Source organism: Camelus ferus, chromosome 13 (assembly GCF_009834535.1).
Source record: "Camelus ferus isolate YT-003-E chromosome 13, BCGSAC_Cfer_1.0, whole genome shotgun sequence".
Classification (NCBI taxonomy): Eukaryota; Metazoa; Chordata; class Mammalia; order Artiodactyla; family Camelidae; genus Camelus; species Camelus ferus.
Window position 1 is genome coordinate 346,995 of NC_045708.1, and position 15,593 is coordinate 362,587.

Here is a 15,593-nt window from a genome sequence, read left to right on the forward strand (position 1 = left end):
GGAGCGGGGGGACAGGAGGACGGGGGCCAGGGCTTGCCCAGGCCCAGGCCAGCCTTGCCGGTTGGCATCCGTCCCAGGGAAGGGCAGAGGGACTGGGAATGGGAGTTGGGGTTATCAGGAGCTGGTTTTAATCAGAGGAGCCCAGGTCTCTGTCAGGGCCCTGGAGAGATCATCAGGTTCTCATTTACTGCATCCTTTTGGGGGTACCACTGGTGCTGCCCCACTCAGGGCCACCCCTTGGGGACAGCGGGGGACCCAGAGACACCCCCTCTCCAGATGAGACAGAGCAGAGTGAGGCGGGTGAGCCAAGGCAGCGGGTGCAAGCGGCCATTTATTAACTGTGATCGGGAGCGGAGGCGGATCCCACCAGCCAAGGCCCAGGCAAAGGCCTTGATGCAGGCAGTAGGGTGGGAGGTGAGGGCAGAGCTCAAGCAGGGAGAGAGGAAGGAGTTAATTCTGCTCTTTAGGGGTCACAGCCAGCAGGTGAGGGAGTTGGGGGCCCAGTCAGCACCCACCTTGCTGCCCATGGAGCCTCCCTGGGCAGCCTTTGCATAGTGACCAGCCAACTGGCCTTGGCCTGGCCAAGGGCCCAGGCTGGGGAGAGGCCCAGCCACTGCCCCAGGGCTCCAGGGAAGGGGAATGCGGAAGGCATCAGAGGGCCCTGGGGGGTGAGCGAGGACCTGTGGGCCCAGCCAGGGGAGGGCAGGGCTGGCGAGGGACAGGGCCGAGCTGCAGGGGCCTCCCCCCAGCAGCAGGCAGAGCTAGGGGGTCAAGCTGGTCCTGGAGTCCACAGAGAAAAGACACAAGACAAAGTGAGAATGAGGTCCTTGTAGAAAACCCACTCAGTCCGTGACAAAGAACGTTGGATGCAGGGGTGGGAAGAGCCATGCCCCTGTCACCAGCTCTGGGACAAGTGCCTCTAGAGGAGGCAGGGATGGGTGGGGCTGCCGGCCCAAGGGCCTGCGTGGCCAGCCACGTGGCCTTGGGATGCCCCCGCCCAGCCAGGGTAGAGGTCCCAGGCCAGAGGACCCCCTCCCGCAAGCACCCAAGAAGCCCAGCCTGGATGCTGGGGTCACTAAGTGAGGTACACGGGTTGATTCCCTGGATGGGATGCCCCTTCTGCCCTCAAAGGGTGCTGGTGGCCAGCCGCCAGCCCCAGGGCCTAGTGGAGGGGCTGGGGGTGTAGGAGGGACCCAGCTAGCAGGTCAGTGTTCTGGGGCAGTGAAGTAGGGGGACGAGGTGACACAGGCCCTGAGGGCAGACTGGGGCACAAAGTGGCATGGGGCCTTGAGGGTGGTTTGTGACATGAGCAACCGAGGCCCCCTGAGAAGGGGCACTTGAAGACACAGGGTCCCTGGGTGGGGTGAGGGGCACCAGATGATGCAGCATCTCCTGGGGGAACGTGGAACTTCAGAAGACTCAGTGCTTGGGTCCTTTCTGCCTCCCTCCCCATCCTGGGGGTCGGGGCAGCTCCAAGGAGGGCAGAGCAGGTGCAGGGGCCCCAGGAGCACCCCAGGGTCGGGGCTCTCTGGAAATGGGCCCATGGTCGGCGCCTGCCAGGCTGCAGCCCGGCAGGGCAGGTGGGGGTCGGGCGGGGGTCCCGCCGCTGCCTGGCCCGGCCCGCCCTAGCTCTCGTCCAGGTGGAGGCTGATGAACTCCTGGATGCACCTGCGGTACTGGAGCTCAGTGGGACTGCTGCCCGCCAAGGAGCCTGGCTGCCCTGGGGGCGCCTCAGCCTCACGCATCTCCTCAGCCATGCGAGCCAGACGGAGCCTGGAGGAGGGCAGTGTTAGGAGCTCTCGCCTCCCCGCCCCTCCCCCGTTGCACTACCCCCACCCGCCCCCGCGTGCCCCTGCATGCGCTCACAGTGTGACAATGTCTGCGTTGGCCTCCTGCACTGCGATGCTCAGCGGGTCCTGCTGCTCATGGTCCAACGCGTGCTGGTCCGCCCCACGCTTCAAGAACAGGCAGACCTGGCTGAGGGCGGAAGGGACAGGTCAGGACGGGCCCAGGGCAGCACTGGCGGGCAGCCCGGGCCCGCAGGGAGCGGGGCGCCCACGACTCACCCAGTGCGGCCAAGGAGCGTGGCGTGGTGCAGCGGCGCCCTGCCCCGGCTATCTCTTTGGTTCACGTCCGCTCCGTTTTGCAGGAGAAATTCACAAATGATCAAGGAACCCTGGGAAGCCGGGGGTGGTTCAGACTGGTCCCTCGCAGGGCCCCTGCACCCCCAACGCCGCCCTGGGCACCCCAGACGGGACCAAGCACCATCCTCAGCAGAGGACCAGGGCCCTTGCGTGCGCGCCGCAAAGACACTGAGGAAACCTGGTGCAGACCGGTGCCCACCTACCCCTAGCACGGCCTGCACCAGAGGCGTCTTGCCCTCGTTCTGAGCGTCAGCCCAGTTGACCTCGGCCCCGAACGCTAGCGCCGCGGCCAGCGCAGGGAGGTCGCTGGTGCGGGCCGCACGGTGCGCCAATAGCCCGGGGTGCAGCTCGCGCACGTCTGCCAGGCCCCAGGCCTCCGCCTCTCCGTCAGCCTCACCGCTGGACTCCTCCGACTCTGCACCCTCTGCGGGGAGGGGATCCGTCAGGGGCGGTGACGCAGCCCGGAGTAGGGGATGGGCGGGGCCGGGGCAGGGGAGGCACGCACTCACCCTCCTCAGTGACGCTGTCCACCACAGGGCCCACGCCGAAGGCCAAGACATCAGAGCTGCCGTCGGAGCTGCCCCCTAAGCCACTGTCGCTGCTCAGACCTGCAGGGCCCGCAGGTAGAGGAGGTGCTGAGCGTTTCTGACTCCTCCCAGACCCCTAGGGGCAGGCTGGAACCCCACCCATCACGGGCAGGATCAGCCCCAACTAGGGGGCAGACAGGAGCTCTACCCAGGGTTGGGGGGAAAGCGGAGAAAATCAAGTAACAGCTCAAAGGAGCCCATGGTCACCCCCTCCAGGAGCACAGTCCCAAGAGGAAGCCCACCCTCTCACAGGTCAGCCCTATCAGTGTGGCTGGGCTGAATCACAGCCTTGGGCAGATCTGTTTGTGACCAGTGCATACTGGAAGGTCATTGCCCAGAGATGGGGTCTTTGCCAAGCCCCAGACATGGCCCCAAGAAGCAGTGAGCAAACGCTGGCCCAGCTGGCCCAAGGGCAGCCCTCCCAGGAGAGCCCCAGGCTTAGGGATGGTGAGGCAGCGCCCTCTGCTGCACGAGGGCACCCCTGCCACCCCCATCAGCCCTTCCAGTCGTTGGCCCCAGAGTATGCCTTCTGCCCACACTGCCCAGGAAGGCTCCCTGTGTGCCCCTGCCAGTGGCTGCTGAAGAACGCTAACAGGCAGCCATGGGGGGAGGGCCCTGACTTGGAGCATCGGCCCCCAACTCCAAGATGCACACAACTGTCTCTCGGGAGCTGGTCCAGCACACAGCTGTCCGGCCCCCACAGGCACTTGCGGACACATGGGGCCCTCAGCACACACGTGCACATGCACACCCCCTGCATATGCACCCATATGCACATGCACTCACATGTATACCCGCTTGTGCCCTCACGCCCTCATGTGCAAACTCCTGTGTGCACACAGCACAAGCACATGCACACACATCACTCTTGAAGGTCATGGCCCCAGGCTCCAAGTCAGTGGCCAAGTCACCCCCAGCTCTTCAAGACCACCCCTTAGCCCTGATTGACTCCCCTGAACCCTCCCCATCCCCAGACCACTCCCTCCTGCAAGGACGCCTGTCCTCCCAGTCTCTGAGTAAGTGGCCACAGCTGTCCATCACTCATCCACCCTCTGGACAAGCCATGCCTGGCCCCCACTCTGCTGCCCTGGCTGAGCTAGGAGTGGGCAGCAGAGGACTTACTGCGTGGACCGGCCGCAGCAGCCCCTGCATCGAAGTAGGAGAAGAGGGAGTCCAGCTCATCTGGGCAGAAGAGGGAGTCTCTGCGGAACCTGGGCTCCACAGAGCCTGCTGCAGGGCGGGAACCAGGCCATGCTGGGGGTGGGCAGAGCTCCAGAGCACCAGTGAGCCCTGCCTCCCTTCCTCCTGACCACCCACCTGGGCCTCCCAGGGGTCCAGGGTCTGGTGGCCCACCCGCCGCTGAAGCCCTCTCCCCAGCCCTGCCAGGTCTGTGAGCTGGGGCACACCCACAAGCCCCCTCCCACCTGAGCACAGAGCAGCCACAGAAGGCAGGACGGGCTCCATCCGGACTTTGCGGCGGGTGGTGGGGACACGGGGGGAGCTGTGGTGGCGCTGACACTTCTGCGCTCGCCAGCGCCGAGGGGCCTCCCGGGCTGGTGCTGAGGGTGGCCTCCGCACGAACCTCTTTTCCACGTATTTATCCTTGATCCAGGCCTCTTTGTCCTGCCTGGACCAGGGGCAGACGTGAGGCTGAGCTCACGGGCTGGGCCGCCCCAGCCCTGTCCAGGCTGCCCACCACCTCACCTGGGGCTGCTGGCTGTGGGCTTCCTGCTGCCCGGCCCCTCACACTGGGCCTCGTAGATCTGGTTCATGGTGCTGTTTCCAAGCTCACACATCAGCTGCCAGAGGGGTTGCACTAGACATCAGCCCAACTCACAGCCGCCCCCCCTGCAAGCTTGCACCCCCGCCCCCCCCCACTTGTGGTCTGGCGGCCTGCGATGGCACCCCACACACCTTCAGCAGCTCTGGCTCCCATGAGTCCAGAGTCAGGGACCGCACCTTGGAGCAGTGGACACCCAGGCTCCTGGATGGTGAGGGGCAGGGGTGAGTCAGGGCGTGGCTCCACCCCCACGCCCCAGCCCAACTGCCCAGTGGGCCCACCTGTGGATGCCTGAGCACTCGATGCAGAGCAGCACGCCCAGGTTGATGCTGGCCCAGCGTGGGTCCGGCTGGCCGCAGTCACCACACTGGCTGTTGCCAGCCACGCTCTGCACCCGCTGCAGCACACTCTCACCCTTGACGCTGCGTTCCCGAGAGTCAGGGGCAGAGTCAATGCTGCTCGTTGATGGGGATGCTGCGCGGTCCAGCCTCTGGGGGCAGGGCGAGTACCACTCAGCCCTCAGGGAGCCCCAACCCCGGGTTCCCCAGCGGGGCCTCTCTCCCTCCCCAGACACAGGTGCCGACACAAGCTAGGGCCCCTGAGGTGCGAACCTGCACATGCACACATGCACACACTCAATGCACATGCAGCCTGCATGCAGGCGGCAGGAGCTGTCTCCCTGTGGCACATGGGCGTGCACACATGCGCAAGGTGCTGGGAGGGCCCACCTCACTGTAGCAGCTGTCCGGGCTTTCCCGGTAGGCTGACGCAATGCTGGCTTGCACAGCCTGAACCCAGGCTTGCCGCAGCTTCTCTGAGTCGGCCTGCAGCATGCAGCTCCTGGAGGGAGGGGACCGTCAGGCCAGGCAGGCGGTGGCTCCCTCCGTACCCCTGCCCTGGGTTGGGCCTCCTCACTTGGTGGGCGACACGACCTCAAAGCAGAACCTCCGTTCGATGTCCTCACAGGGCTTCACGGAGCACAGCCGGAGGTCGTCCACCACCACAGTCAGCACGTCCTGTGGGCGGCACCACTGTGACCCTGGCACTCAGCACGCAGCCCTGGCCCTGCACTGACCACCCGCTTGTTCTTCTGCTTTAGAGATACAAACCGGCTGAGGCTTAAGTGGTCTCTGTCCCCTGACCACTCAGGCTTTGGTGTCCATCAGTGTCCTCAGCCCTGTGACCCCCCACTACCAGCCACCCACCCCAGGTCAAGGTGGGGAGGCCCAGCTGCTGCTGACCCAGGCCCAGCGCACCTTGAGCTTCTTCTGGTAGACCAGCTGGCTGTTCTGGATGGAGAACCAGCGCCTGGGTGGGCGGATGGGCCAGGAGAGGTCAGGTGGGGCGGCCCTCTCATCCACCCTGTGGCCCCGCACCCAGAGGAAAGGCCCTGCCTCACCGGTTCCACGTCTTGAAGGCGTTGCTGGCCCTCTTGAAGAGGTAGCCCTCCATCACCACACCACTGGGCGCATCCACATCAAACTCCACTTTGGGGTCATCGTAAGAGAAGTCCTGGGGGCGGTTGGAGCCCGTCCCCCGTGAGCACCCACTCCTGCCGTGAGGACACTGCTGCCCTCCCAGGCTCCCCCAAGACCAAGGGTGAGAGGGTCTCTTCAGCCACTTCCTGACCCAAACCGCCCCCCCGTGGGGTGGGGACAGATGTCACACATCACAGCTGGGGGCCGAAAGCTCCAGCCCCACTCCCAGCCTTGCAGAGAGAGCAGGCTGTGGGATCAGGAAGGAAGTTGCCTCCCCCATCCTGAGTCCCCCATTCATGTCGCCAGCTGGGCTGCTCCAGCCAGCCTGACAGAGCTCCATTCACGCAGGCTGGGGAGACACTGAGTGTTGTCCTGTGTGTCCGGCAGGGGGAGAGAAGGCCCAGCCACCTGCTCTCCTGGCGGGGGTGGGGGGGCAGGAAGAAACAGCTGCAGCTGCTCCCGAAAGGAACGCAGTCCCAGCTCAGCCACCTCTCGCCTCTCGCTGGCGATCGCAGGGCAGGCGGAGGTGTCCTTGGTGCTGAAACGCCGCGGGGCGGGGAGGACAGAGGCCCCGCCCACCTGGTTTCCCCTCCCCTCAGGGTGGACGCCCACTCACCTGCAGCAGCGTCTGTGGGCGGGAGCAGGAGGGGGCAGGAGGAGGGGGAGAGAGCCAGTGAGTGAAGCCCTGCCCCCGCCCTGCCAGGCTCTGCTCGGTTCTGAAATAGCAGCACCCGCCCACAGCCCCTCGGCCCTGGGCAGCGCCAGGACAGCTGTCTGACAGGTGAGCAGAGGCCCCAGGAGGACACCCCGTCCCAGCTCCAGCCCCAGCGTCTGTGGGCTGAAGGGGCTGGCTCTGGCCTCTAAGTGACCGCTCCACTGTGCTGAGGCCCCTGAGGGATCAGGACCCTGGCCTCTGACTGCCGTTCCAAACAGGATCAGCGTCAGCCTGCAGAATGGGCGGGCCTGGGGGATGGATGGAGCCTGTATCCTGGGGCGGGCCTCCCAGGTCAGCGGATGGAGATGGGTGAGGGGCAGTGGCCCTCTGGCTTGTAGGGCCTCACCCGCTGCTGGATGGCCGCGTGCTTGCGTTCCATCTCCCGCTTTTCCACTGCTGAATCGATCACCAGCTGGTCCAGCTACAAGGAGGGACACAGGGAGGGAAGTGGACCCCCTTCCCCTGACGCCCTGGCCCGGGTGCCCCTCCCCGCAGGCTCACCTCAGCCGCCAGCTTTTTCATGTAGGGGTCCAGCTGGTGCAGCAGGCTGTAGCCCTGCTGGAAGAAGCTGTACTGGGCATGCATGAAGGACAGCATCTGGGGGTGGCAGGCACAGGTGAGGCCCCACCCTTAGTGGCAGAGGTGGGGCGGGGGGACAGATCCCAAACCTGTGCACCCACACCCAGCACACCTGCAGCACACACCTGTACTCAAGGGCACCCCCCCAAGCCCTGCCCCCTCACCCAGCACTCACAGAATCCAAAATCTCAAACTTCTTCTTGGCCTGGAGGACATTGATCTGCCAGGAGAGGAATGAACAGGTGAAGGGTGTCAGGGCCGAGGTAGGCCACGGGCCATACCTTGCCGCAGAGTCCACTCAGGCGGCCAGTGGTTCCCGGAGACCTTCAGCTCAACTTCAGCTCCCTGCCCTGGTGCCAGTCCCATCCTCCCATGGTTCCAAAGTCCTTCTCCAGTTCAGGACATTGGGTCCCCCCCAGAGGCAAAGCCAAGGTTTCTCACCCCTGCTCCAAGTCCCTCCAAGCCCCACCTCAGAAAGGTCTTCAAGGCCTCCGCCCCCAAAGCCCAAAGCCCTGGCTTGTCTCCTGGCCAGTCCCCAACTCTGGGTCTTTGCTTGGGCATCAGCTCCCCCCCTTCACCATGTCCTTCCCCAAGACAGAGCATCTCAGGTTTTCTCAGGCCGCAGGAGCCCCTTCTGTGTAGGGACACAGAAGCAGCGCCCACCCAACCCCAGCAGCTGACCTGGAGCACGTAGTCTAGGGCCAGGTGGCGGAAGCACTTTCGGGTGAGGGTCAAGGCACCTGTGGCCTCCTCCACTTCGTGGGGCCGGTGCCTCGGGGCCTGGGCGTTCCTCACCAGGGACAGCTCCATGTCCTCCCGAACTTTGTCAAACTGCTTCTTGGTCTCCTTGAACTTCCGCACGTCCCTGGAGGCCAGAGGGTGTCAGGTCAGGGGTCTGAGGTGGGGTGCATGTGGGGTCTCCCATCTTCATGAAATGCTCCCTCTCTGCTCCCAGGCTCCAGAGTCCCCCTTGTCCTCTCTGAGCCCCAGGCCCCCAACCCCTGCAACCATCACTCTCCCCTCCCTGTCCAGGCCCCTTCCCCGATTGAGGGGCCCACTTTCCCTCTCCCACTTCACTCCGAGGACTGATCCAGTCTGGGGTGACCCCCAGCCCCACCCTGGACTCCAGACTCTCCACTCAGGGGTCCCCAACTGCATACACAGGCGCTAAGCTCAGGCCCCTGCCAAGCCCCCACTTCCTCCCACCACAACCCTGACCCTTCTGTCCCTGGCCTCACCCTTCCCTGCCTGAGGCCCTCCTGGCTGCCCTCTGTGCTTGGTGAACTCTCGCCCTGCCCTCCAGGCACTGTTTCCTCAGCCTAGCCTTTGTCCTTGCTGAGACCCCCACCCAGAACCTGGAGGCCTTGGGCCCAGGGCCCTGGACCCTCCCAGATCAAGCACAGCTGTGTGTGTTCCCCACTTCCAGCATGGGTGTCACCACTGCCCCTCCTAGGGCCGGGAGAGGCCAGGCCTCCTGAGGGCCGCAGGGCCACTCACTCTTTGACAAAGTTGTGAAGCTGTTGCCGCACAGATCTCTGGGCCTGGTCAAACAGGATCTGGGGGACAAGGGAGGGTGGAGGTGTTAGGGGTCCATCCCCTCATGACCCCAGAGGCCAGGTCCCTGTCCCCCAGGTGAGAACCAGGGAAAGCCCCACCCAGCCCTGACTGGGCCCCAGCTGGTCACCCTCACAGAACCAGCCTCACAGGGTCCAGGGTACTAGGCGCAGAACCCAGGCTGGGGTCAGCGCCCAGGGGTGACAGCTGTGATCACCTGCATATCTCCCCGCTTCTGGCTCTCGGCCAGACTAGAGGCCAAAGCTGCCCCAGATGGACCCCCTCCTCTGGCGCCCCCATACCAGCCTGGACAAGGCAGGCACACACACAGGGCACCAAGCGACACCCACTGCCCTGGTCTTGGGAGGCTACCTTGAGGAGGACCAGCCCTGAAATAGAAAGGACGGAGACACAGCCAGAGCCCCTGAGGGGTCTGACCTGGGGAGCAGAGTGGGGTGGCTGTGGGGGGCTGGAGAGGTCTCTCCACAGCATTGCCTGGACCCAGAATCAGACCCCTTCATGTGGGGAGAGGGCTGGGCCCCAACCAGGAGCAGACAGACAAACAGACAGATTGGACAGGACAAGCTGTCTTGTGCTGGTTTATTTCTGAACTTCCTTGGCGGGAGAGGGGGCCCCTTGTTTAGTCTGGGGCCCTGGTTCCCAGGCCATAGTCTGACCACCCACAGTGTGCCTCAGTCGGCCCTGTGTGTCCATGTGGGGGACCCTGAGGGGCACAAGGTCACCCAGACCCAGGCCAGGGAGCAGAGGTTGGGAAACATCCAGTAGCTGTGGGGTCCGCCCAGGAGAGGCTTCCACCACCTGGCCAGTGACCCCTGCCTGGTGGCCCTGGGTCACCCTCTAAGGCCTCGTTCACCCCAAAACCCCACTGCCCTCAGCCCCGGGGGGATCCAGGTGCCTCCCCAGCAGCTGTCTGGCCCTCACCTGGAACACAGCAGCTTCTGAGCAACGTGCCTCCCAGCCCCAGACTGCAGGAGCGGGACCGTGGTCTCCCCTACAGTCCGCCCCTGCCAGCTCAGCTCTCTCTGAGCCAGCCTGGAGCCTTCCAGGCTGGGCGGGGCATGAGGGAGCCTGTAGAGGCGCTGCCTGGGACGGGATGACTGGATGAGGAAGCCGGCCCCCCCACACACACATCACACACACACCCCGGCCAGGGCTTACCATGTGGTAGTTGACCATCTCCTGCAGGCTGTCTCCGAACCTCTGCAGACATTCCTGGGGGCAGGGGAGACCCTGGCTCAGATGGGATAGCCATGCCCCCAAGTGGCTGGCACCTCCCGCCCATAGGCCACAGAGCCGCCCCTGCAGCCCAGCCCTGCCAGGGCCCGGGCACCCTCAGGGGGCTGCCTGCCCGTGCCTGCCCCTGACTAGAGGTCAGAGGTCAGCTGCCCCCTCACCGAGATGACAGTGTCGCCCTGGCACTGCTGGGACAGGTCGCGGACGCCACTCACGAAGAGCCTGTTGGTGGTGACGTAGGCCTTGCCGGCCTCGATCATGCCACTGCACAGTTTGACCAGCTGCAGACAGGAAAGGGGACACCCACGCCACCAGTGAGCCCCAGCCCTCACCACTGAGAGGCCAGGCCACTCAGGCGGGGCCACCCACAGACAGCCGGAACTCAGCTCAGGGCCCATCAGTGCCCAGGACACAGCTGCCCTGAGCAGCCCCAGGAGGGGAGGGAGCCCCACTGCCTGCCTGCCTGCCTTCCTGAGCCCACTTGGTGCCGGGAGGACAGCTTTGGGCTGCCCAGGCCTTGGCTCCAGGGTGGGGGGTGAGAGCAGGACGGGGAAACCCCGAGCTGGTAACCCAGGGCTGGGGTGGGCATGAGGTCTGGGCCAGGGGTCAGTGGGACCAGCCAGCAAGGCAGCTGAAGGGTGCTGCCCCTCCTCCCTCCCTTGTCTGTGCCCTGGGCCCCTAACCCAGTCACTCAGAGGCACTGTCCCCACCACAGCCCACCCCTGCTCAGCTCGGTAGGATGAGACCCAAGCAGAGACAGGTGCACCCTGGGATGGGTATGGCAGACCACAGCTGGGGCCAGCGACAGACCCACGTCCTGCACACACGTACACCCACACTGGTGGCTGTGGGTGAGCTGGGCCAGGGCTGGGCATGGGGACAGGGAGTACAGCCCTGGACCCTCGGTGTGCACCCAGGCCCCCGTCCCTTACCTTGTCCAGTTTGGCCTCGATCTCAACCACGTCTGTCTCCACCTCATCGATAGTTGCCCTGCAAGAGGGACAGGGTAGCTGGAGACTCACCTGCAGAGGGCCTCCCCCACGGACTTAGGCCCGGCCTCATCTACCTGCGCGCCTCCTCAAAGGGGTCTGTGGTGGGAGGGGGCTGCTCTGCCGATGGCCACTGGCTCTTGTAGGCCCACCTGCCTCCATGTCCCTCAGACAGACCAGGACGAGTCTGGGAGAGGCAGTCACCGCCCTGGGGTGGGGTGGGGATGGGAAGGGCACAGAACAGGACCCAGGTCCCTGACTCCAGATCTGCCAGGACCACCACCAGCCTAGGCAAGAAGAAGCCAGGTGGCTGTGATGCTCCCACTTGGGGTCTGGAACCCAGGGCTGGGGGGAGGTCAGACAAGCCCCTAGGACAGAGGGAGGGGCCACAGCCCCAGTGGAGGTGCAGATGCAGGGCCAGCACCAAGCCTCACTGGTCACCCCCTCCAGCCCCTGCACCTCTTCAGGTCTCAGAATTGACCCCAGACCCCACTGGATGCCCCCATCCCTCAGCTCCTGCTGCAGCCCACCCCAGCCTGGGACAGGTGGACCCTGGGGCAGGCCTGTCTCAGCCAGAGCCTGCAAGCCTGTCTGTTCTGTGGCACCGTGAGACCCCAGACCAGCTGCAGGGGACTGCTCCACCTCCTGTTGACTCCCCCAACCTCAAAATACCAAATGGGCACTGTCTATCTGGAGGCAGGGGGTTCAGACCTTGAGGGAGCCCACTCCCTCTGGGGCAGCCTGACAATGGGGCTGCCGGGGAGGGAAGAGTTAATGCATGACATCACCAGAGAAGCCACTGGACAGAGAATCCCGGAAGGAAAGCGAGAGGCAGATGGATCACACACGTGACCAACCCCCTCCATGCTCCGGGAACAGGAAATAGGGAAATAGGGCCAGTATCCCAGCACCCCGCCCAACCTACTCAGCTGGCAAGCTGGGCCCATCTGGCCTCCTGGGGGCAAAGGACAATGGGGCAGTGGGGCTCAGGCCAGGGGATGGAGATAGGCCTCCAGGGCCAGGTCTAGGGTGAGTCAAGCAGAGAGGAGGCTGTCCAGGTCTGTCTAGCGGCTCTCGCTGCCCCCCCCCCCTTGACTGTAAGGGGAGGGGCGTGTTCCAGGGTTTCCCTATGGGGAGGGACCTAGTCCCCCACATGGTGGGTAGCCCAGCATGCCCTCAATTAGGGGCTCTGGGGAGAGTGCCACCGAGAGAATGGATGCTTCCCCGGACCTCCTCCTCTCTGAGCAGCCCCATTCCTTTCCTAGGGGCCTAGGGGACTCTGAGTTCCAGAACAGGGAGGGGTCAGAGGGGACTTTTGCTTGGACTGGTGGTGGCCTATGCCCCAGCAGGATGCCCTGGCCTGAGGTTTGGCCAATTGTGACAGGGTCTTCAGGAGGCTCGGACTTCAGGGACCATGACCACCACTGTAGCCTCTCCCTAACTCTCTGAGGGTCCCTAGGTATGGAAGCACCACCCACTTAGGACAGGGTACTGCAGAAGGAAACACAGCTCCTGGCGTCCCAGCCACCCCAGATGCCCTGGGCAGCTGTGTGAAGAGCTGTCACCTCTGGGGAGATGGCACCAGGTCCCCAGGGAGCTGGTGAGGGTGGGGCTGCATTGGATGCTGACAGATGTGCTCATGGGGGCAAGGTGGGCAGTCAGCAGAGGGCCCTGTCCTGAGGGCCCACACCACTCAGCTCTCCCCTCCCCATCCCCACGGACCACAGACCGAGGCCTCCTCTCCCGCCCTCTAGGGTCTCCTCAGTAGCTTGGAGGATGGGGAGGGGGATGAGATCTGCTCCCCCATCAGAGCCGTGACTCAGCTCCTGAAGCCCCACCCAGGGGAGGGGGCACTGAGAGCAAGGGCCAGGCGGCACCTCAGGCCTGTCTGACAGTCTGGATCCCCCCCACCCTGTCACCTGCATCCTGCGGCTATGGGGCTCTCCCCAGGTCAAGAGCGCATAGGCAGGGTCCCCCTTCCCAGAGTTGGGGCCACTTGGCCCTACATTGCGGACCACATTCTCCCACCCAACCCCACCCTAGGCCTCCCTGCCCCTCCCAGCTGCCATGAAATCCAGGTTACATCCTCAGCGTAGCACCCAATGGTGAGTGGACAGGGGGACTCCAGAAGGGCCTCAAAGCCCCATTAAATTTCAGCCCAAACCCAAAACCCACCCCCATGCAGCTTCTGTGGCCAAGGTCTGGGGAATCTCCTTGGCCCCATCCCCAGGCTTGGCTGGGCACTTTCAAAGGAAGCCTGGCAAACCCCAGGCAGTGGTTGCACCCACTGCCCCACCGCAGGTGCCACAGACCAGCAGGCTGGTTTGGAAGGGAAGGCCTGGAGGTGAATGGGGTGCTGGCAGCCTGGATCCAACCAGGCAAAGTGGGCCTGGGCCCCTCCACAAGGGGAAGGGGGAACACGGGGCTTCTGATCGAGGGGCCAGGACCAGGCCCCCAGCTGAGACCCTGGCTACACCTCCTCCCACAGCTGGGTTCTAGAGGACAGTGGGCAGGGGTGGGGGCCCAGGATCATGGGTCCAGACATGGGATCAGGCCTGAGTTGCTCACCCCACCTCTCACTCAGTGAGGAACAGAAGATGGGAGAACATGGAGGGTGGCCACCAGCCCTCTGTCCAGGGCCTGGGGCTGCTCTCTGGTCTGACCCCCTAACCCCTCATCCAGCCCTCCCAGATCTTTGTTGCTGACCCCTTGTGAGGTGGCTGTGCAAGAGGCTGGCTCCAGTGTCTCAGGGACAAGGGTACTGATGCTGAGACCTGCCAGGCACCCACAACAGGCCCTCTTGCTAACATACCCAGAGACCCGGCACACACACATGCATTTGCAAAGTGTGCACAGAAGCAGGGAAGACATGTGTTTGTGCAATCAAATGTGCCTGCACACAGTAGCACAGTGCTCACACAGACCGTGTATTCATGGATACGTGCACACACGCACAGATACGTACCCCATGCTTGGATACACATGAACAGATTAACGTGTGTTTAGTGCCTACACTCATACTTGGGTGATAAACACCCACCACGGATATGTATCCACACCAAGAGATGACGTGCACGTGCGTGGTGCACCTACCACTAGTCTGCACGCCTGCATCAAGCATGCCAATTCAGGGGTGCAGATCACCCACACATTTCATGCCCAGGGTCTGGCACCTCAAGGGAGGGCGCAGAGGGGCAGAACTGACACATGTGCACTGGAACACAAGCATGTGCACCTGGCACGCAAGAAGTGCCCCGTTAAAGCGTATGTACACACCATGAACTTGTCCACCCAGATAAGCACGCCTGCACTCCCAGGAAAGACTAAAAGCACAAACCCAGGACTGGGAACAGCCCAGAATCTCCACCAATACCTCGAATCCAGTCTGCTCAGCTAGCCCCCACCCCTACAGGCGCCTAGGTCATCCCTGCCAAGCAGCTGCCCCAGACCCTAGACGTAGCTCCAGCTGCCTGTCCCTCTTGACTGCTCTGGGCATGCGGACCGAGACAGATTCCAGGGGCAGACGCCCTGTGCACCCTGACGACCCTGGCCAGAGCCAGACTGCAGGGCCCGGCAAGGTCTCAGCCCTGTACAGGTGGCCAGCACGAAGGTGCAGACACAAAGCGGGGTGGACACTCTCACGGAGAGGTGGCACTGACAGCGGCCGCCCCGCCCCACGCGCGCACCCTTCGCGCGAGACGACCAGCACAAGGGGCATCTTTTGTTCCGGGCTCTCAGGCCCGGGCGCTGTGCTGCGGGCTTTGTCCAAGGCGGGTCCTCCTGCTCTCGCCGCCAGCCCCAGCGCCGGGTACAAAGGCGGCACCGGCGACCCTGCCCGCGCCCATCCCCGGCAGCCGAGGCTGCCCCGAGGGGCAGCGACCTGGCCGACCACAAAGGGCCGCTCCGCGCCCCGGGTGCGCACCTGAAGCGTGGCGAGTCCTTGATGCACTCCTCGAACTCCACCGTCATGGCTGCGGCGGCGCGGGGAGCTCACTGGCACGAGGACCGCGGAGTCCTGAGCGGCATCCCCGGCCGGCCCGCCCGTCCACCCGCCCGCTCGGCGCTCGGCGCCCGCCCGCCCCGAAACCAGGCCGCCGCGCCACCGGCCCGCCCCGCCTGTCACCGCCGGGGAGCGTCGTCAAAGTCCGCCGCCCTCGCGCGCCGCCCGCTGTCACTGCCAGGGAGCGTCGCCAATGTCCGCCGCCCGCGCTCGCCGCCCGCTGTCAGAGCCGGGGAGCGTCGCCAAACGCCCCGACGTCCTGCCCCCTTTGGGCTGCGGATCGGCAGGGTAGGTGGGCCCAGCAACAGTCGCGAGGGCCGTCGGTCCGCGATCGCTCCGACGATCCGGCCGTTGGGCAACCCGGGGGGTGGCAACAAGCGCTCAGCTGGACCGCTGTGGGAGGCTGCGGGCGAGTGAGTGGGCGCGGCAGCGTGAAGGTCTGCGCTGAGCTGTGGCTGCCTCTCCCCTGGGCGGGCACTTTGCACCTGCTCCCTAAGTCTGGCCCCGCCTCCT

General features: G+C 64.7%; 1 protein-coding gene across 3 annotated transcripts; it reads right to left on the reverse strand.

Moving 5' to 3' along the window:
- Positions 1-301: 301 nt before the first annotated feature.
- On the reverse strand, positions 302-15,531 carry ACAP3 (ArfGAP with coiled-coil, ankyrin repeat and PH domains 3). Of its 3 annotated transcripts, none has more exons than XM_032494885.1 (24): positions 15,003-15,531; positions 11,024-11,081; positions 10,253-10,372; positions 10,017-10,070; positions 8,781-8,839; positions 7,965-8,148; positions 7,459-7,503; positions 7,206-7,301; positions 7,051-7,125; positions 6,606-6,617; positions 5,911-6,023; positions 5,768-5,819; positions 5,427-5,527; positions 5,240-5,351; positions 4,793-5,001; positions 4,646-4,715; positions 4,436-4,530; positions 4,156-4,358; positions 3,854-3,958; positions 2,654-2,752; positions 2,348-2,568; positions 2,067-2,176; positions 1,867-1,977; positions 302-1,773 (listed from the first exon to the last, which is right to left on the reverse strand). In XM_032494885.1, the coding sequence occupies exons 1-24, from the start codon at positions 15,047-15,049 to the stop codon at positions 1,626-1,628; spliced, it is 2,499 nt and encodes an 832-aa protein (XP_032350776.1). In that variant the 5' UTR covers positions 15,050-15,531; the 3' UTR covers positions 302-1,625. The 3 variants fall into 3 exon arrangements, with proteins under 3 accessions (XP_032350776.1, XP_032350775.1, XP_032350777.1); XM_032494884.1 differs by having other exon boundaries at positions 3,854-3,961; positions 15,003-15,530; XM_032494886.1 differs by lacking the exon at positions 6,606-6,617 and having other exon boundaries at positions 3,854-3,961; positions 15,003-15,530.
- Positions 15,532-15,593: the final 62 nt, after the last annotated feature.